Here is a 21,601-nt window from a genome sequence, read left to right on the forward strand (position 1 = left end):
TGAAGATAACCTTTTTAATCACACTCATTTCATATAATATTTCACTCTGTTTTAATATCATTAATTACAAAAAGTACCCCATTATAAAAGAAAAGATCCACTAGATTTGACACTTAATATTTTCAATTCAATCACTTGTCAGGACCTCACTTCCTTCCCTCCCTTTTATTGTTATTGGCTTAAGCTTAAGTTAACCCACAACCATAGCATGATCTTGTTCCCTCCATTTGCATAACTTGCTTTGCTTTCTCAAGTCCTGATGATGATCTTAAGGTGCTTTGAATCAGTCATTAAGCCATCTGGTGGAGAAAGGAAAGTTCAAGATACATCAGCATCTGCTAACTATGGCCCCTTACAAATTGTAGATTTCCCAACTTTTAAGACTTTAGGATCTTAACAGATCTCCATAATCACAAAAGAGACTCCATATTAAATTTTAGTTTAATTGTCCTAACTCCCATTAACTCAAAGCCAAAAACAAGATAAAAAGAGGGAAGCGAACAGCTGATGGGGCCATAAGAACAGAATTTACAGTGTGGTCACCTCTAAAATTGAGAGCATATAGTCAAGGGACGTTTTCATGTTTTGTGTTTATAGGGTTGCAGACAACAGAGTCATGGCTTGGGAATGTTTGATCACATGGCCTGTGAAAAGAGAATTTCTTTTTTTCGTTGTTTGGCATGCATGGCTGCCTTAGAAAATGCAAACATTTTTCCTTTGCCTGCAAAAGAATAACAACCGTTCTCCAAAAAAATACAACAAATATACTATTATGCTCCTGTCATTTCACAAGTAGGCGAATTTGCTTCTTCCATCCAACTCAATCCCACTTGTCATAACTTAAGCTTTTTTTTATTATTATTAATTTTTTTTCTTAAAATATTACTTTATTCATGTATACAAACCTAAAACAGGGGTTTTAAGGTTTTAAATAAACATTATCCAAAATATAAGTTAATGGGTACTAGACTAATTAAAGAAAACGGCAAAAGGTCCTCCACCCTTCCACCATTATCGACTTACCAAATAATTTTCATGGAGAAGAAGGCTGTGACGGTAAAAATAAGTAATATATCCACCAATCACTAATGTTAATTAAGATAAGACCTAGAGCATGCTGCTTCTTCTCTACACTTGAAATGAAAAGCACCAAGCAAGAAGAATTTTATATGAAGTGAGATGACTTACCTGTGCAGTTTTAGAGAGAGAGAGAGAGAGAGAGAGAGAGAGAGAGAGAGAGAGAGAAGGGGCTATTATGCTAAAAAGGGAAGAGGACCCCTCTTCTCTTCTCTTCCTCTCTTATGGATACCTCTCATGCAATTTGAGTAGTAGCATTAGGCACTTTTCACAGCATTCTCTCGAAATCTTGACACGTTTCTTGGAATAAAAATATGTAGGACCCAGTTCCTTCATGTATATATAGCCACATCCCCTCTTGCCTCTCCCTCCAACTATCCATATTCAGAACTCAATCCCCTTAAAACAAACAAACCGCAAAAAAAAACTCATTGAGAGGCTTACATATTTTCACCCTCCCATTTAAACTTTTTCTTTTGTTTTGTTTTTTTTTTTCTTTTCCGTTTTCTTTTTTCCAAAGGAAAAACTTCTTTATTCAGAAAAGATTAATTATTAGTTTTCTTGCTTGATATGTGCAACCCAAAACCATCTTCTCCATCCTCATTCCTTTGTCCCAAGAAAACCTGTTTCTCTATACCCAACAACAAAAATATGGATCTTTATGCTCATGATGTTGAAGAGGAACTACATAGATGGCCTACTCCTTCAGAGGTAAAATAATTATAATAATAACATTAAATAATAATAATAATAATATTGGAAGGGGATAAAGTACCCATCAATTATAGCTATTGTCATCATGAACATATAAGCCGGGACAATAGACATAATATTTTTCATGATGAGGGACAGTAACACCAGTAGTACTCATTTCCTTTTCATCTTCTTGCTTGTTTGTTTTTGCATTCAGGTCTTAGAAGAAATCAAAGCTATAGGGAAGATCTCAGGCCCAACAGCAATCACGGGTCTCATTCTGTATTCAAGGGCCATGATCTCTATGCTTTTTCTTGGTTATCTCGGTGAACTTGAGCTTGCTGGTGGCTCTCTTTCCATTGGTTTCGCTAACATCACTGGTTACTCTGTTATCTCTGGACTAGCTATGGGAATGGAGCCTATTTGTGGACAAGCTTATGGTGCTAAACAAATGAAACTTCTTGGTCTGACCCTTCAAAGAACTGTTCTTCTTCTCCTTTCTACTTCTGTTCCTATCTCTTTCATGTGGCTGAACATGAAAAGAATCCTTTTATGGTGCGGTCAAGACCAAGAAATATCTTCAACGGCTCATACTTTCATTCTTTTTGCCATTCCTGACCTTTTCTTTCTTTCTCTTCTTCACCCACTTCGGGTCTATCTTAGGACTCAAAGTATCACACTACCATTAACTTATTGTTCAGCTATCTCCGTTCTTCTTCATGTCCCTTTAAATTTTCTCCTTGTTGTCCATTTTAAATTAGGTGTTGCTGGAGTGGCCATAGCCATGGTTTGGACTAATCTTAATCTCTTCCTTTTTCTCATTTCCTTTATCTACTTCTCTGGCATATACAAAGATTCTTGGGTTGCTCCAAGCATGGATTGTCTCAGAGGATGGTCATCTCTACTTGCTCTAGCTGTTCCAACTTGCGTTTCTGTTTGCCTCGAGTGGTGGTGGTACGAATTCATGATAATGTTATGTGGCCTTCTTGTAAATCCAAAAGCTACCATAGCTTCAATGGGTATACTTATCCAAACAACTTCTTTAGTCTATGTATTCCCATCCTCGCTGAGCCTCGGTGTCTCCACTAGAGTTGGAAATGAACTAGGGGCTAACCGGCCAGCGAAAGCCCGAATATCCATGATTGTTTCACTCTCTTGTGCAGTTGGCTTAGGCCTTTTGGCTATGCTATTCACAACATTAATGAGACATCAATGGGGAAGATTCTTCACAAATGATGTTGAGATATTGGAGCTGACTGCAGTAGCATTGCCAATTGTTGGATTGTGTGAGCTGGGAAATTGCCCACAAACAGCAGGATGTGGAGTACTTAGAGGAAGTGCTAGACCAACTATTGGTGCTAATATCAACTTAGGATCGTTTTACTTGGTTGGCATGCCGGTAGGAATGTTGATGGGATTTGTAGCAAAAATGGGATTTGCAGGATTATGGCTGGGGTTGCTTGCAGCTCAAGCCTCGTGTGCCATACTCATGCTGTATGTGCTTTGCAGAACAGATTGGTCGGTTCAAGCAGAGAGAGCAAGAAAGCTTACACAAACTTCTGCAACAAATAGCGCATCAATATTACCAGTATCATCAGCAACAAAACCAGAGGGTATTACTAATAATACTGTGATGAAGATCAAGAATAAGAAGGCTAATCTTGAAGAGATTTTGAGCATTGATGATGAGCTTGTGAAGTCAACTTCACTTGAAACAGACCCACTAATATCTAATACAACATGAAGTGTGCATTGAATATTAACAGTCCATTTTTGCCCCACTCTTGTGAATTTTTATTTATTGGAGTGTTCCTATTTTCTTCTACTTTGTACGGTACAACATAGCCTTTTTTTTTTTTTTTTTTTCTTTTTCTTTTGGGGCTTTTTTTTTCTTTTTTTTTTTTTAATTTTCTCTATGTTGTATTAATAACATTGTAGAATATAGAGTAGAATACTTTACATTATTTAAGATTTCTCCATTTTGACATATTATAAAGAGAGGGAAAAAGAATGAGAGCAGAAAAAACAAAGAAAAAAAAAAAAAGAAAAGGAAAGGAAAGGGGTTAAGCTGTCGGTTGTTTTTAAAGCTATCTTTTCTATTGTTCCTTTCCCTATTGGGCAAAAACCTTGACTACCTAAAATGGAAAATTAGCATAATATCCTGTAAACTTTGGCCTAAACCTCTCTTTTTTCTCTCTATCTTAATCACTACATTTCCTTAGCTAGGTATTGCCTGGCTACTGCTACTACCCACCTATTCTCCTCTTAATTACTCTTTAACTTTCGTTTTCATTAATAGTAACCTCTCAATAATTTTTAGTAATAGCAATTGTATAACACAAGGTTTTTCTTTTCTTTTCTCTTCTTTCTTGTCAGAATGAGTGTGGAATAAAGTAATGGCGATCTTTTTATTTAAGCAACCTTCCCTTTACATATTATATTACAGTGGATTCTTCTTTTGGTGGAACTGCATGCATTCTTTTTTAAAGAATATGCATTAAGGGTTGTACTTCTATTTAGACCTCGCTTTCATTATCTGAATTTCACATGTAAATAAAACACCAATACCATCTTTTTCTTAACCTTCTTTTCTCTTTTACCTAATTCCCACTTTAATCTTTTACTTGTTTGCTAAATCTATTTAAAGGATTTTGGATGTCACTCTTACACTTCAACAATTTTATTACCTTCAGGGAAAGGAAAAGAAGAAAAACACTCTCTGCCTCTGTCTTTTTTTTTTTTTTTTCTACTAGTTTGTGACTCTCACTTTCTATTTGTCTATTTACATCAGTATTAAGCAAATAGAGACATGGTAATTCTATGTCTCTCTAAATTTCATTCCATCTCATATCATTCTGACTACAGTATTTTTCTTTTAGATTATTGCTAGATTTTAGTGCATATCCAAACATTCTTTTGGTCAAAAAACAATGGGGAGAGGGTTGATCAGTGTAGCAATTTCCACTGGATGTGGTTATTCATAAAGCTGTAGCTAGCTTGATGTGGAATCTAAATCTATCATTAGATACCATATTTCTAAATTTAGTATTTAAAAAAAAAAATTGTGAAATTTTCTTTGACAAAATACGAGGGGAGAAGGTTGATCAATGTAGTAATTCCTATTAGATGTGATTATATAGAAATATGGTATCTATAACATAACATTGACTTTAAGGCCAAGTGAACAAGACTCAACCAGATCGAGTGTTCTTATAAGAATTATAAATCTCTCAAGAATTATTCTTGTGCGAGGTCTTATTTATTTTAACATATTTGTAGAGCTATAGTTAGTTTAAAATGAGATCTAAATTTATCATTAAAGGATCAATCTTAGGACTAACAGAAGGAGATCCAATTAAAGCATTATCGTGATATTCTAATAAAATAATAAATATCTCAGGAATTACTATCCTACTGGCTTTTATCTACTGCAAAATATTCATACAGCCATAATTATTTTAAAATAGAATTTAAGTCTATCATTTTCCCACCAATCTCGGAGCTAAGCAAAAGAAACCAATCAAAATGCAATATGAGTATTTTATAAGAACCATATGTTGTCCTAAAATTTGAACCCATATCTCTATAGTTTAGTAAAATGGGTACACTCGATGATAAATATCAAATCAGTAATGATGACCTATTTCTCTGTATGCGGGTTTTATAGTTGTTCGAATGGGCCTTAAACGAAAGGAAATATGTTAAGAGGACCAAAAGGAAGAGTGAAGAGAATTATGAGGATATTAATGGGGATTTGCTGGGTGGTCTTCGCATATATTTCTATTTATAGTTTTCTACGTGAAATCTTACCAACCGCTATGCTCGATCGAGTTGGGTATTTGGGTCATATGACTGCTCGGAGAGTAATTTGGGTATTCATATTTTCTTATTCTGCAAGTAATTAATTAACTTACAAACCAGGTGATTTAATTATGAATTAATTTGTATATAGTGCAACCAATTCCCATTTTTTAAACAAGTTATTATTACACTATCAACGGTTGTAGCCGCGATGTATACAAAGTCCGAAAAGGAAAAATACAAGGTGCTAACAGCATTTCTATATCACATATATAATCTTAATATGAGCTACTGACTAATTACGTAAAGTAATAAAAAATAAATGCTACGAAATGAAAATTATATGCAGAGGTAAAAAAAAAACACACGCACGCAGAAAGAGAAGTATCTATAGTAGTGAACTTGTGACCCCAAAAAAAAGAAAGAGAAAAAAAAGGAGAAATCTGTGGTAGCGGACAAAGAAAACAGTAAAGAATGATAATAATGTGCAGCAGCAGCAGCAGCAGAAGTAGAGAAGTATCTACTGATGAAGAAGGGGGCCTAAGATGGAGGGGGTGGAGGGGGCCCCCTGCTTCAAACTGAAGAAACAAAATCCAGCTATTATTGCCTCTGTCTACTTACTCAGTTCCCCACCTCCCCACACCCCCACCACCTCCATTTTCCCCTTCTACATAACTCTATCTTTATTTTTCATATGCACCTTCAAACCATATTACACTTTATTTTGGTCTACCCATTGAGCTAGTACCTCACCAGTTAAGTTTCTTTTGAATTGATGTTTTTCTAATTGAGCTTGTAGTTTTATATCAGCTTCTATCGTGTCCAAGAGTACCCCTTTCAGAAATTCTTGCAGTACAAAAGTTATGTATATGTACATATACAAATGTATATACATAAAATACATACATTTATATTAATATACATGCATAAGTACATATATAGAAACACAATTAAAAGAGGGGTGGGATAACATCGGGATGGCCCATCCCCATTGTTATTTTTGAGTGGTACACGTTAGACCATCTATATTTTTTTGTTACTTGTAACCTTTTTTTGCTTATAATATATAACTAGTGCTACGAGCCACTTATCTTTCTTACTTTCCCTTATCTTCTTTTTGTCAATTTATAAATATTCTTGTCGCCATATCCCTATCTATATACCTATCTATCCTTGTATAACTCCATAACCATTTGTAATTGTGGCAAGGTTCTGTCACTGTAATGTGTGGTGTGGCATCGCCATTTACTAGATCATCATCTCCTCTATTCATTTTCAAAGAAATTTCAACTGTAAATATCGATATACGACTATGACTTCTATTACTGTATTTATATACATATATAAAATGTATATACTATATATATATATATATAGTTATGCAAATCAATGCATTTTTAATTATGAGAATTATAAACTGCATAAATAAAACTGCCTACTTATATATATATATATATATATATATATATATATATATATGCATAAGAAAGGAAAAAAGGCATTACGTGGTATTGTGCATGCTAACCCTAATTCAAACACTCTCTCTTTTTGTACAGCCATGCAATAAGGTCAAAATTAACGATAAACTATATGAGAATGTAATATTGTAAATATAACACTGTGATTGTCCACCTATGCAGTGAAGATCAATCATGAAAATTGTATATAACATAAAAAATAAATAAAAATAATTATCGCATAGAACAATAATAAAAACATGAGATGCTATATGCAAGTTGAAAGTTAGAGACAGAGGTTTGGTCAGTCTTCGTGCACATTGGTACTGATGTACCGCAGTTCGGATAAATGGGGAGCCCCCTCCAAGTCCCCATTCAAAGAGGACAACTTTCGTTCCTTTCGATATCAATTTTGTACTATAAAATGGTCCTACTCTTTTCTCATTTACTGCCAAATAATAACAACATTGAATTTTTACTTGAATCTCAATTATATACCTAATGTTTAAATTGTCTCACTTAGACTTTAATATTTGAGAAATAATTCAATTAAATCTTTTTCACTTAGATCCATTTAAATTCCTGCGAATTGGAGAATTTAATTGAAGTATTTTTCAAACACTTGAGTGAGAACTTTAAGCATTATAACAAAAGTACATGACTTATCAGTACCTCTTACATTTTTTATTTTTTTATCAATATAATCCACTTACTTAATATTTATATATAAAAAAGTCTTCCAACATTATATATTAAATTCATATATTAAAAGTTTAAAAAGAGCTTAGTTAAATTAGTTTTTATATGTACACGTATACATATAAGATAATATAAATTCAAAAAGCTATTTGAAATATAATAAAATTTTATTTGAATCGATAGAATTAATGGGATGAATAAGAATTATAAAATAATGGAATTAGAATCATAATTAAAGAGAGAATAAGTAATCCTAACTACTAATATATATGTTCTATTAATCTTATTGTTTTTGACCTCAACTTATTTATTTTTATCATTTTACCTATTCAATTAAGTTAGCAGAATAAATAAAAAGTTTAAAATAATTATGAGTTCTTTTCTTAGTGATATTTAGCTTAACATAAGAGCCAGCTTGCTTACATCTGAAGTATTCACTTAGACCGTTAACATTTAAAGTTAATTCAATGAAAACCATTCTAACTGCACAATATTATGTTTCCAATTAAACTTGTAAATATTAAATGAATATATAATAATATTTAAGTCAAACTCAATTATTTAACATATTAAACCCAAATTTAAAACAAAGCATCTTAGTCTTAATAGACAGAACTGGACGTAACTGGGTTGATTGGCAGCCCTACAAAGTAGCCTAAGAATAATTAATAGTAATATCTTTTTTATATGAGTGGAATCCTCTAACATTGGATATTTCCCATCAAAATCCATCATTCAGCAACACAAACTTTGAATCGAATAAGTTCAGGCCACGTGTCATGAACCATAATTTTCAGACTTTTTAAAATTCGATAAAGAGTTGATGATAACGTGACATGTGTATGGCATCTCCAGCTAACCCTTTTCTCAATTTAGGAGTCTACCTGATAGCGTAATTTTATGTGCCACAGAGGACCCATTTTCATAGACTAATAAACATAAACATGAGCCTTTCATAATGAAGCCGCCCCATTTCCCTATTGGTGGAAATAGTGGGAGCCTAAAGATTAATTAACTAAAACAAAACACTATAAAAAGCAGATAACAACAGAAATATATTAGAGATTTAATCATGCACCTAAAACTGGCTCACAGAATTGTCCTTTTTTCCCCATATATATATATATATGTCGAGTGCCCTTTATCTCCATATTTGAGTGAAGAGGAGGCTGTGGCCACTCCATGTTTTACCATAACTAGTGTTGGAGGACCCTTCTCATCTTTGGGAAAAAAGGATAACTTTTGACTCCAAGCATACCGCAATTTCTTTTTTCTTTTTATTCTTTCCATTGCCGAAAGACACTCTTTTTCAACGTCTATTAACAAAAAGCCTATTACAAAATTTCTTTTATCTTTCAATCACGTATTTATTTATTTCCTGATTAATTAACTGAATACTTTAATTTGAATAAAGTTTTAGATTCGAGTTTAATATTAATATTTTTATAATAGTATATATAGAAATTGCATTGTAAATTTGGAAGAGGAATTGTTTAAGATTGAGCTTCCGTCATGGAGGCCAATCTTGGACCTATGGAAGAGGAATTGTTTCTTTGGAACTGCTTTTGTAAGTGAATCTGCAAGTTGATCATTAGTATGTACATGTGTAACACGCAGTTGGTTTTGAGTTACTTGTTGTCTGATAAAGTGGAAATCCAGGGCAACATGTTTCATGCGTGAGTGGAAGACAGGGTTTCTGCAAAGATATGTGGCACTTTGATTGTCACAGTATATAGTTGGCGGTGATGGGAAGGGTTGATGCAGTTCTTTGAGTAAGTTCATGATCCAATTTAACTCAGCAGCGGTGGATGTGACAGAGCGGTACTCAACCTCAGTGGAGCTACGGGCAATGTTTGGATACCCAGCTTATAGGAGAAGCACCAAGGAATACTATAAATGCTAATGTAGATGTGAAATCATCTGGATTGCCAGCCCAATCAAAGTGTGAAAATGCATGAAGAGCAAGCCTGCTATTTTGTTTTAGATGTATGCCATGATGGGATGTACCATTGAGGTAGCGTAGGATGCGTTTAACAGCTGCCCAATGGGCGGTAGAGGGGTTATGCATGAATTGAGACAATTTATTCACTAGGTATGAAATATCAGGGCGTGTAAGGGATAAGAATTGAAGTGAGCCAAGTATCTGTCGAAATTCTGTTAGGTCAGTTTTGGGGTGACCATCATGTAAGGTTAAGGCTACTTTAGTGGAGAGAGGGTGGGCATAGGTTTTGCATTGAGCATGTTTGTTTGGTTGAGTAGGTCAATAATGTATTTATGTTGTGATAAAAAGAGGCCTTGCGATGTTGGATGAGCTTCTAGGCCTAAGAAATAGTGAAGGGGACCGAGGTCTTTGAGGGAAAAGCGGGAAGCGAGGGACTGTATAAATATAGTAGTTGTGGTTGGGTGGTTGCCTGTGACGATGATGTCATCGACATAGACTAAAAGATATATGAGAACAGAATTGTGATTATATATGAAGAGGGAGCTATCAGAGATAGAATTATGAAATTTATATTGGAGAAGGAATGATCGGAGTTCATGGTACCAAGCTCTGGGGGCTTGTCGCAGACCGTATATGGCTTTGTGTAGTTGACAGACATAAGTTGGTTTTTGGGGATCTTCAAAGCTAGGAGGTTATTGCATGAAAACAGAGTCAGTGATAGTGCCTTGAAGAAAAGCATTATTTATATCGAGTTGGCGTAATTCCCAACCATGATTAACTGCAATACTGATGATGAGGCGTATGGTGGTAGGCTTCCATCGGGTGAGCGTGTCGGAGAAATCAATACCGAGCCTATGGTGAAAACCCTTTGCTACGAGACGTGCTTTGTAGCGTGATATAGAACCATCTGGATTTGTTTTGAGGCGGAAGATCCATTTACATCCCACGACATTTTGGTGTGGATTAGGTGCAACAAGAGTCCATATATTATTTTTTTGAAGTGCAGTATATTCGGCATTGAGTGCATCCCGCCATTGAGGTATTTTTAGTGCTTGTTTGATTGTGGTGGGTTCCAGTGGAAGAGAGGGTGTTGTGGTAGTGTGTAGGTCAAGGATTTGGCGGGTTTTCAGTATGCTTGTCTTTGATCGGGTTGTGGAGGCAGAGTAATGGAAGTGGACGTTGGCAAGGTTTGAGAGGTTGTAGTGGAATTGAGTGGAGTTAGAAAGGGTGATATTGGTGAGGATATGTATGCTGGGGTATGAGATTGAGTTGGTTGTGGTAAGTTGTGTGGTGTAGAGTTGTGTGGATGAATGATAGGTAAAGATGGGTGGTTGGACGGAGTGGTTAGGCTTGGAAGATGTGGCGTGGATGTACTGTTGGGTTGGGAAGGTTCTGGTGGGTTGTGGGAGTGATTAGGTGTTGGGTCCCATAGAGACATGAGGTGTGGTGAGGCGGTAGGATTCTTCGGAGATGTCATTTTAAATGGAAATATTGTTCCACAAAACACTACATGTCTGCTGACATAAGTGGTGGAGGTGGATGTATCATAGCAGAGGTAAGAGTTGTTGATGAGAACCCATGTAGCACAAGGAATCCTACTTCAACAAAGAATCCTAATTCCACTAAAGATCCTAATCCAGCAAGGAGTCCTGATGACATCAAGAGTTCAAGCGACAAAAGGAATCCTATTTCCACTAGGAATCCTAATCCAATTAGGAGTCCTACCAAGATTCAACTTTGATTAATTATATTTTATTCATGGATTAATGCCCAACGTGAAGACATGAAGATCAGATCTGATTTATGTTGAATTCAAGCCCAAACGTAAGGCCCAAGTCCAAGGTTGAATATTCAAAGTCAAAATAGGAGTTTTCTTTTAACAAGTCCAAGTCAAAATAGGAGTTTGCTACTCTTTTACTTCAAGATTTGTTTATTTAGGAGTCTTGGCCGCATATCCTAGTCATTCTAGGATTAGGATGATTTAAACTCTATAAATAGAGCTATGTAATTCTGCAAAAGCATATATATATATATCTTTGATTGAATAGAAAACCTTGTTTTTGCTTAAAGAGTTTCTTTAAGTGTTTTTGAGATTAAAACTTATTGTTTAGGTTTTGATTTCACTTCTACCTTAATTTAATTCTATTAACTTGTTAGTTTCTAGGATTAATTAAGTTCATCCTATTGTAGCTATTGATCTTATTTCTTTATAAATAAGGGTGATAGTTCCACAAATATCTTTTGGCAAACCTTATAAGTATCGATCTTGGCGTGTATCCTTCTCTTCCTTAGAAGGTTTACATCATTTGGTATCAGAGCTAGCTTACAAGGTTTGGTTACGTATCCTATTTGTTATCTTCATTGTTCTTCTACTCACATACTATTTTGTTTTCAGATTTCTTTTCATCTTCTTCTCTTTGTCAATTTGTTTGGTTAAAGTCTTCGAGAGGTTCTAGATAAATTGGTCTGTGGTATCTTTATTTTGTTATTTCATTTTCTTTAGTTTGCTTGATCAAAATCTTTGAGACGTTTCAATCAAATTAAGCTCTATGTGTTTTGTTACAAAAAAAAATATCAATCCATTAGTTTCTTCTTCTTTGTGATTCGTTTTTCTTGTCTAGAGTATTTTTTTTTATTCAATTCGTCTTCTTTGCTATTTTTAGAGTCCAATTCATTCGTTCCTTTTGCTTCTTAAGTGTTAAATACATTCTTTATTCTACGTAAATCAAATCTGTCCTTTTCGTTTAATTTATTTATCAAAATTAGTTCGTCATTAATTCATCTTATTCTTGTGTATTTTATTGTGTTTAAAGTTAATCTTGGTCATTAAGTCTAGTATCGTTTACCTAGTTTGTGTTCTTGTATGTTCTAAATCTGATTCATTGGTTATTGAGTCGTTACAACTTTGGTTGTTAGGTATTTGATTATTTTAGCCTCTATAAGTGCCAAAGAGTAGAGATTGAGTGGTACAAGGAAAATGGTGAGCTCATTAGAGGGTAAAAGCCTAATTGAGTGAAACACAAGAGTAAATGTCTTTACTTTGAGTGTTAAACACGTGCGATTATGTGTAAGATATGTTTTGTCAAGAGGAGTTTGCTAGATGACGTCGAGATCTTGTTTATCAATCTTATGATAGATTGTGGGGACGAAAGAATGATGATTATTATGAAAAGTGTTTGCAAAATTTTTATAATCCTAAACCTAAGCCAAAGAAGATAGAAAGACAATCACGTCAAGATTTCATTGATGAACTTTCAAAGGATATAAAATCTTTAAGGAGTAGCCTTAAAAATAGTTTTGAAGATTTAAAGAGATTGGAACATCTTGAAGATAAAGCTGAGTCTAAGCCATCTTTGGAAACTAATATTGATGATATAGAAAAGGTAAATTACTCTACTGAAGTCAATGAATATACAAAAGACATAATGAATGAAGATGGTGAAAAAGATAAACTTTTGAGCGAAATCCAAAATGAAGAGATTATTAATGAAGATGAAGCAAAAGTTGAGCTAGTGAAGGATGAAGATGTTTTACTTGATACTATTGATTGAACATATTGATTTTATTAGCATTGAAAGTATTATTTGTTCCAAAGTTCTTCTAACAACTTTTGTGAAAGATCTGCAGGTTGATAATGAGTTAGTATTGTTCTTTGAGATTATATGTTTGCTTCTTTCACAATATTCGAGCAAGATTCGAGGACGAATCTTTTCAAAGAAAGGGGGAATGATGAGAACCCATGTAGCATAAGGAATCCTTCTTCAACAAAGAATCCTAATTCCACTAAAGATCCTAATCCAGCAAAGAGTCCTGATGACATCAAGAGTTCAAGCGACAAAAGGAATCCTATTTCCACTAGAAATTCTAATCCAATTAGGAGTCCTACCGAGATTCAACTTTGATTAATTGTATTTCATTCATGGATTAAAGCCCAACGTGAAGACATGAAGATCAGATCTGATTTATGTTGAATTCAAGCCCAAATGTAAAGCCCAAGTCCAAGGTTGAATATTCAAAGTCAAAATCCAAGTCAAAATCCAAGTCAAAATAGGAGTTTTCTTTTAACAAGTCCAAGTCAAAATAGGAGTTTGCTACTCTTTTACTTCAAGATTTTTTTATTTAGGAGTCTTGGCCGCATATCCTAATCATTCTAGGATTAGGATTATTTAAACTCTATAAATAGAGCTATGTAATTCTGCAAAAGCATATATATATATTTTTAATTGAATAAAAAATCTTGTTTTTGCTTAAAGAGTGGGTGTAATTTGGTGGTGGCATAAGGGCGAAGATATGGGTAGCAGAGGCAACCAAAGGGTCGAAGTTTGTTATAATTGGGAAGTTGGTGAAATAGTTTTTCATAAGGAGAATGGAACTTGAGGTGTGGCGTTGGCATACGGTTGATGAGGTAGACTGATGTTTGGAAAGCAGCTGTCCAATATTGTAATGGTAGGGAGGAATGGTGAAGAAGTGTGAGGCTAGTTTCGACTATATGTCGATGTTTCCTTTCAGCGATGCCAACAAGTTGGGGAGTGTATAGTGGTGACTGTAGGTGCTGAATCCCATGAGTTGAGAGAAAGTGAGAGAGGGCAATATATTCACCACCGCCATCGAGTATATGGTCTTTATTTTCACCTAAAAAAAATTTTCAATAAGAGTTTTGAACTTTGTGAATACATTAGTGACATCAGATTTTTGTTTTAGTGGATAAATCCAGCAAAAATAACATAATATCTGAATTTGTCAAATGATGGAAAGGGAGCTGGACCTCAAACGTCTGTGTATATTATTTCAAGAGGAGATTTACATTGAATAGAATTTGTGCCAAATGGTAGTCTGTGGTTTTTATTACTAAGACAAGCATCACAGTGGACTGAACTAGAATTGCTTTGTGAGAGAACATTTTATTGGAAACTTGCAGAGAAGGTTGAAGGACGGATGGCCTAGCCGCTGGTGCCAAAGTGCTGAAGATATGTTGGTTGAAGTATGCAAGGTTGTGACGGGAGCGAGAGATGACTGGAGAGGCCATTCATAAACATCATTTTCATTCTGGCTGCGGACCAAGGATGCCCCATAGTCAGATCCTTGATAAGAAAAAAATCCGGAAAAAATTCAATAGAAGTAGAGTTAGTCTTATTGAATTTTGAGACGGACAAAAGATTGTTGGAAATATGCGGTGAACATAACACATTATTGAGTTGTTAGAGGAGGGTATAAAAGTGGAGCCTGTGTGTGTGATTGGAATAGCATTACCGTCTCCCACCGTGATGTCTTCGTTGCCATCATATTCAGAATGGACTGAAAGATTGTTCAGGTTTGATTTAATGTGATGGGAGGAGCCTGAATCGACTATCCAGGCGCTGCGTTTGTTGACTTCAGTGTTAGTGACATTTGCTTGGGGCCAATGTGGAATTGGAAATGGCTTTGGACGGGATCTGCAAAATTTTGCCGTATGTCCCACTTTGTCGCAAAGCTGACAGATTGGTCGTGGGGTTGGGGGACGATTGGTACGCCATGAAGATGGAGATGATTGGTAGTTGTTGGGCTGGACAGAATTATAAAGTGAATAGGTGTTGGTGTATGGTGGGCGTGTGTTTTGGAAATAGGATTTTGATTGAGAGTTGGATCCACGGTTGTCATTGGCATTCTATTGACGAGGTTTTTGGTTGGAAGATCTTTGGGCATATTGTGCTGTGACGGGAGTTGTGGTTTTCTTACCTTCTTCTCTTTTAATGAAGGTTTCATGATCCAGAAGTTTGTCATGGAGTTCTTCAAAGGTCATGGCTGTCTCGCATGCTCGGATTGCAGCATTAATCTCATTGTAGTCACTGCTTAATCCATTCAGGGTATGTGCAACGATTTCAGCATCACTTAGAGGGTGGTCTATAAGGGCCAAGTCATCAACTGTTGTTTTGATTGCTTGCATGTAATCAGCAATGGAGAGTCCTTCTTGTGTTGTTTTCATTAATGTTCCCAAGAGGGTGAGCATTCTGGTGTTGGAGCGGTTGGCGAATGTGACTTCCAGTTTTGTCCAAGCTTCAGAGGAGGTTTTGCATGTTGAGATTAGTGGAGCAATGGTGCCAGCTAAGGAGGCTTGGATGGCTTGTAGTATTAGTTGATCCTGCCGTAGCCATAGTTTTTTCGTAGGAGATGCTTCATGATCAGGTGCTGAATTGTCTTGGTTGGTGGGCTCAAAAGGACATTGGTGAGTTCCATCAATATAGCCTAGTAGATCATATCCGAATAGGAGGTTGGAGAATTGAGAACGCCATGAGGCATAATTGCCACCTCGCGATAGTTTGAAGGGAATCTGAGTGGCCGTATTAATCAAGATGAGGCCACTGTTATGGGAAGGATTATTAGTGGTAGAAGTGATGACAACCGTTGGTTCTGAAGATGAGACAGATTGTGAGCTAGGTGTTGATGCCATTAGGAATTGTGCAGATTGAGGAGCTGATTTGTAGGTAGACAAAGGAGGATAGAAACATTTATTTGTGAAGAAGTATGCTCTATTGACAGAGGTGCTCTGATACCATATGGAAAATAACACTAGTGAAGATGAAAGATATGTTTTATTGATGTGTTATAGTTTTCAATCAGATACATATATATACAGATTTACAACTGAGTTAATTCCTATATACATAGAGTCACTACTTCAGCTAACTTGATTTGTGGAACTGAAAATGGTTAACATATCATGGCTGCTTTTTATCATGTGGAATAGGTCTTTCAGATACCTCTTCTGAGGTTTTTATTTTCTTTTGATACAGTTAATTAACCTAATTTAATGAGTTTCATCTTCTTAAGAAAAGAAAATAATGAGTTTCGTTAATCAAAGAAAACCTATGCGCTGTCAAACCTGAGTCCCAAAAATTCAATAAGAATTTCAAGTCATAACATTGGGGAGTATATAAAAATCTTATAAGCCCAGAAGGCCGAGAGACTTATTCAACTGAAGATAGAAGTAAAAAGGAAGTCCTCTCAGAAATAGTCTTACAACTGACTCAAAATCATGACTTTAAATTAATTAATGACAGCTTCTATTGATGATGCCATAACTTTTATAAAAATGTGGCCACTGTCTTTTTTTTTTTTTTTTTCCTTCTTACTTTTCATTGATTTCTTTAATAAAATTATATTATGTTTCTATTCCTAATTAAAGCAGAAAGTATAATTATTAATAAATAAACAAATTGACCCGTTATGTGAAGACTTTTTAGTTGAAAGGTATGGATAATACACATATATAAAATTTATGCTCGTATAATGAATTTGCACCATCTTTTCTATTTTTGGGACATTCTTAATTTCTTTTTTCTCAAACATTTCTTTATTAAGTGGGACTTAAATATATTTTGTTTTCCTGTCTTCTTGTGCTCAATAGTTTGCAAAAATTAGAATTTAATTGTTCTTTTCCACATAACTTAACTAATTCATTCACTATTAATATATTAATTAGTTGCTAATTAAGGCTTTTAGTTACCATATATATATATATAACTTTCTTTTAGAGATAGATCGAAAGAGAGGCATAGCTATATATAGCAATAGAAATTGGATAATATAATGTATAGCGAGTGTATACATTCAAAGATGCCAATCGTGTGGCATAAATATGGTCACAACAAGAACATATAGACACAGAATCAGTCAGTGCCGTATTGCAAGGTGCTATATTGTTGGACCATTTACAGAAGAAAATTATTATTGTTTGCCAATGGCACATGCACTAAGGGTCCGACGCGTTCTGTTGCTTTTATTTTGAGTGTCACCGAGTGGGGGCATGAATGCCACATTAGAGCAAATTCTCATAGGGCGGAGGTTGTGAATTTTGATTTACATTCCGCGGGGGGGGGGGGGGGGAGTGGATTTCAACCTAATTAACAAATAATTTGTGGAGTTATCATTTTAGAGTAGGAGACTAATGTGAATTCTGGTTTATATGTTATCATTATATTAAATATTATAGGTAGTAGATGATTCATTTTAAAAAGGAAATTCATTAGAAAGGATGAATGGATCATAAGCTATATAATTAGCTTACAATTAAAATAGATTATACAGTATTATTATTATTATCATTTCTCTATGCTGCATGTTGTTGGAGGTTTAGTAAAGTTAATCAAGAGTGTTTAATGTCTCTTTATGAAACCCTTTTTGTTGGCTTGTACCCACTATTGCTTAGGTCCCTCTGAGAGCCGACCTCCATTTTCTTGGAACGTCTGAAAGAAACTCCTGATAATGGGAAAGAGATGTTTTATCGGCCCACTTAATTATTGTGTTGTTCTCACTCACCCAATATACAATACTATCTTTATACATTAAATATTAATTCCAATTAGAAGTCAACCTCTTTCGTTTCTTATAAATTATGTAGTTCTCATTCAAAGAAAACAAAACAAGTCAATTCAAGATAAACCACCCCTAATGATAGAAGATTAGCCACGATTTTTCCCACTAACATTAAGATTAAAAAGAATAAAAAAAAAGAACATATTTGTTAATTAGAAAGGCAATAAAGACAAGCTAGTAGTAGCAGTCCTTTTAATGCAATGCACGTGGGTGATAGAGCTGAAAAGGGTTGGAGATCAGCTGAGTTTAATTTATATTCATTGTCACTCAGGCTTGATTGCAAAGTATCTTTGGTTTGAAGTGAAAGGGAGAATTGAAGCAAAAATGTATGCATATATAAAAGATGAAAGACACTTCTTTCCAACTCATAGTGGTGTTGACATTTCTTGTTTGTTTATATAATGTTTCTTAGTGTTTGACCAATATCTTTTTTTTCCATTGTTCCTTTTTGTGGGTTTCTTTGACTATGTAAGAATGTGTATATGGTAGCTTAGCTGGTCATCATCATCAATTCATGATTTTCTTTCTTTTTTCTTTTTAATGTATTTCTTAATTGAATCACCAACTACTACAAGGGAATGATCATTAATGGGATTTGAACACCCAACCAATGAGAAAGTAAAGAAGTAGATACTTAGTTGTGGAAAAGGAGTCCGAGAAGCTATTAACTCTATAGAATTCTTGAACTGAAAGAAAAGATTCTCATATATAAATACAATTCCATTTGTTTACGGAGTTTGAAATTTTGAGTCAAAGAACATCTTGGTCTTCAAAACACACCTACCAAGAGAAAGACAAAGACAGAGTATACATAATGGTAGTAAACACCGTTACTTGCTAAAATTCATAATTATGAAATGAATTCATGCCTTTTAGTGATTAACATAACTTATTGGAAGTGAAATCTTATAGGCTAACAGCCTTGCTACGAGACAAAGAGTGTGTGCGTGTAATTACTACTTACACACATATATATATATATACACACACATGGATATCATTGACGACAAAAGAATTCTATAAAAGATAATGACAATATTCCTTTTTTGTCTTCTTTTATGTACGTAATGTACAATGACTCCTTGACCCTTTGATCTGAAAATTGGGTCTTAGCAATGAGTACTCACTATATAGAAGCATGCTTGTAGGCCACTTTGTTGGATAACCATACCACACAAGTCCAAATTTGCGTCTTTGGAAGGCACCAATTGATCATGAACAGCCGTAATTAGCTAGCTAGGACACTAGTCGTATATTTATATATATATATTTTTATATGCTTTCTTAAAATCTTCAAAGTATCATACACATACAAGCAAGTATATGCACAATAATTTCATCTGCTGACAATAGTTAGAATAAAGTTTCCAATCTAAGAAGCTTTTCTCACTTATTTTAGACAGATAAACATATATATCTAAATATAATTATAACTATACGAATAATTGATGAAATGATATTCTCTGGGAGACTAAGACTAGTAATCTTAATAAAGTATCAGTAGCGGAGGGGGGTGTTTTGTTTTTTTGCTTTGCCTCTAGGAAGGCCAATGTGGTAGCTGATTGTCTGGCCAAGTTCACTGCCAATTCTGGTATCAAGTGTAATTGGCATCTTTTTGTGCCTAGTTCTATTCCGGTCCTGGTGGCTTCGGATGCTTCTTCTTGTAATTCATCTTATGATCAATGAAATTGTTTCTCTCTTTGTCAAAAAAGAAAAGCAATGAGGCAGTACGTGTTCATCTCAAATTAGAAAAAGCAAGCCTGACCAGTAAAAATTAAAAATGCAAATGATAACAAATTCCATTTGTGAAAATAACCAGCCATAAAGGCTGGAAATTGATAATGGTGGTCAAGAAATGCGTAGTCATAGTATCAGCCCTCTGGAGAGAGAGGTATCCATGTACTGCGCGCACTGAGACGGCTGGTCCTATATTCATAGAATAGAATAGGATAGAACCGGTGATGGCAATGGTCAGCTCAAGTTTCAAGATGGGTACAATAGCCATAATATTATTCTTTGGTGATTATTGCCTTAAAGGACTATAGTAGCCCAGTAGGACCATAATGCACATTCGTATACGTATAAATCATATGCACAAACCTTTAGAAGAGTGTTTTATATATACATACATGCACACAACATCTCCAAAGTTGTTGAATGAATTTATTTTCGTATGGAAAAACGCACATTCGATTATTTTTAAAAACAGGTGCATCGATTTCCATATTTTCGATATATTTTCTCTTCAACTAATGTGTAGTACTGTACGTGCTATCTTTGCAAGTACCTATCTTGTAGCTTACAATTGGCCAATTTGTGTATAGCAGGCCAAAGGGAGACTGCGAAATGGATTGTCTTATCTCAAATAACTTGAAGTAACAATATAGTTGAAGCATAGATAAGGGTTTAATTGAAGAAAAAAGCTTCAACTCATACGACTCAATAATGCCCTAATGAAGTCTCTCTCTCTCACTCTCTCTCTCTCTCTCTATATATATATATATATATATATATATATTTCTAGATAAGGTAGCAACACAAATATTATTATTGGACAGGCCTCACTCAAAAGTAACACAAATTTTCCACCGAAAAGATTGATAACGCTAACTTATTGATGGGAACATCTCACCCACATGCAAATGCTAGACACATATATATCGCATCCCCAACCACCGGATCAAACACAACAATCCCGCCATGTGCTCATGCGGCATCCCAATGGGGTAAAACGATAAATCAGCTCTATAAGGTGGACCATATAATCTCTCTTTGATTCATCCATTGGGTATTGTTTTCCCCCCTTGGGAAGAAAAATAACTTATTGGGTGGTTTTCATTGTTGTTCCAAACAAGACTATGCCACAGATTTTTAAAAAAAATTATTTAGTTCCTATATATACTATAATAAATAGAAGAGTTGTTTTTATCAATTAAAAGAAAAGTTAAAGCTATCATCCAACAAGCTAAATTGATTTATCTTTTTATTTTAATTTTGATTGAATACATATGTACGAATTCAGTTTTTAGATTTCTTCTGAAATTTAACTTAATTATCTTTGAAAGGTTTTCCGTTCAAAATTGAAGATGTGAGGCCTTAGGAGTGCAATCACCAAAATGGGCCTACATAAAACTGCTCATTTGTAATTTAGGCCTTACACCTAGGCTAAACCATCAACCTCTTGCAGAAGCCTTTTTCTTTCTAATGTATTTGTGTCAAATTTGGGCCCATTTCTAATGACACTTCCCTTGCTCCTAAATTGTGCAAGCGAAATGGACTAAAGTTTCAATTCTTTCCTGCTGTTTGAGCCCGTCGTTTTGCTAGAGCTAATGGATGCAAGAGTAAATGCTGTTTCCAGCAACGACTCACGAGTCATGGCAGCTGCTGCGAGAGTGACAGCCAGAGCGGCAGCAGGAGCAACATTGCCTCTGGGTTTCAGTAGAGAGCTATTTACAATCCTAAGCTTCTTGAAATTAAAGAAGAAGGGCAGGCTGGCACCCTTGATTATAGGCTCTTTCTTGTTGATCATTCTGGGAAAAAGGTATCGCCTTGGCATGATATACCATTGAACTTGGGCGAT

General features: G+C 34.9%; 1 protein-coding gene across 1 annotated transcript; it reads left to right on the forward strand.

Annotated features, from left to right (window-relative positions):
• The first annotated feature begins 1,265 nt into the window (after nucleotides 1-1,265).
• Nucleotides 1,266-3,595, forward strand: LOC8288072 (protein DETOXIFICATION 48). The gene is made up of 2 exons (XM_002509957.4): nucleotides 1,266-1,788; nucleotides 1,988-3,595. Exons 1-2 carry the CDS (start codon nucleotides 1,648-1,650, stop codon nucleotides 3,512-3,514), a joined length of 1,668 nt encoding a protein of 555 aa, XP_002510003.3. The 5' UTR covers nucleotides 1,266-1,647; the 3' UTR covers nucleotides 3,515-3,595.
• The last annotated feature ends 18,006 nt before the right edge of the window (nucleotides 3,596-21,601 follow it).

The sequence above is a fragment of the Ricinus communis genome, chromosome 2 (assembly GCF_019578655.1).
Source record: "Ricinus communis isolate WT05 ecotype wild-type chromosome 2, ASM1957865v1, whole genome shotgun sequence".
Lineage (NCBI taxonomy): Eukaryota > Viridiplantae > Streptophyta > Magnoliopsida > Malpighiales > Euphorbiaceae > Ricinus > Ricinus communis.

Bases quoted from the DNA above. Each gene is read 5' to 3' on its own strand.
- LOC8288072 (XM_002509957.4), top strand. From the start codon at position 1,648: ATGTGCAACCCAAAACCATCTTCTCCATCCTCATTCCTTTGTCCCAAG. The intron at 1,789-1,987 runs GTAAAATAATTA...TTTTGCATTCAG, and splicing joins GATGGCCTACTCCTTCAGAG to GTCTTAGAAGAAATCAAAGC.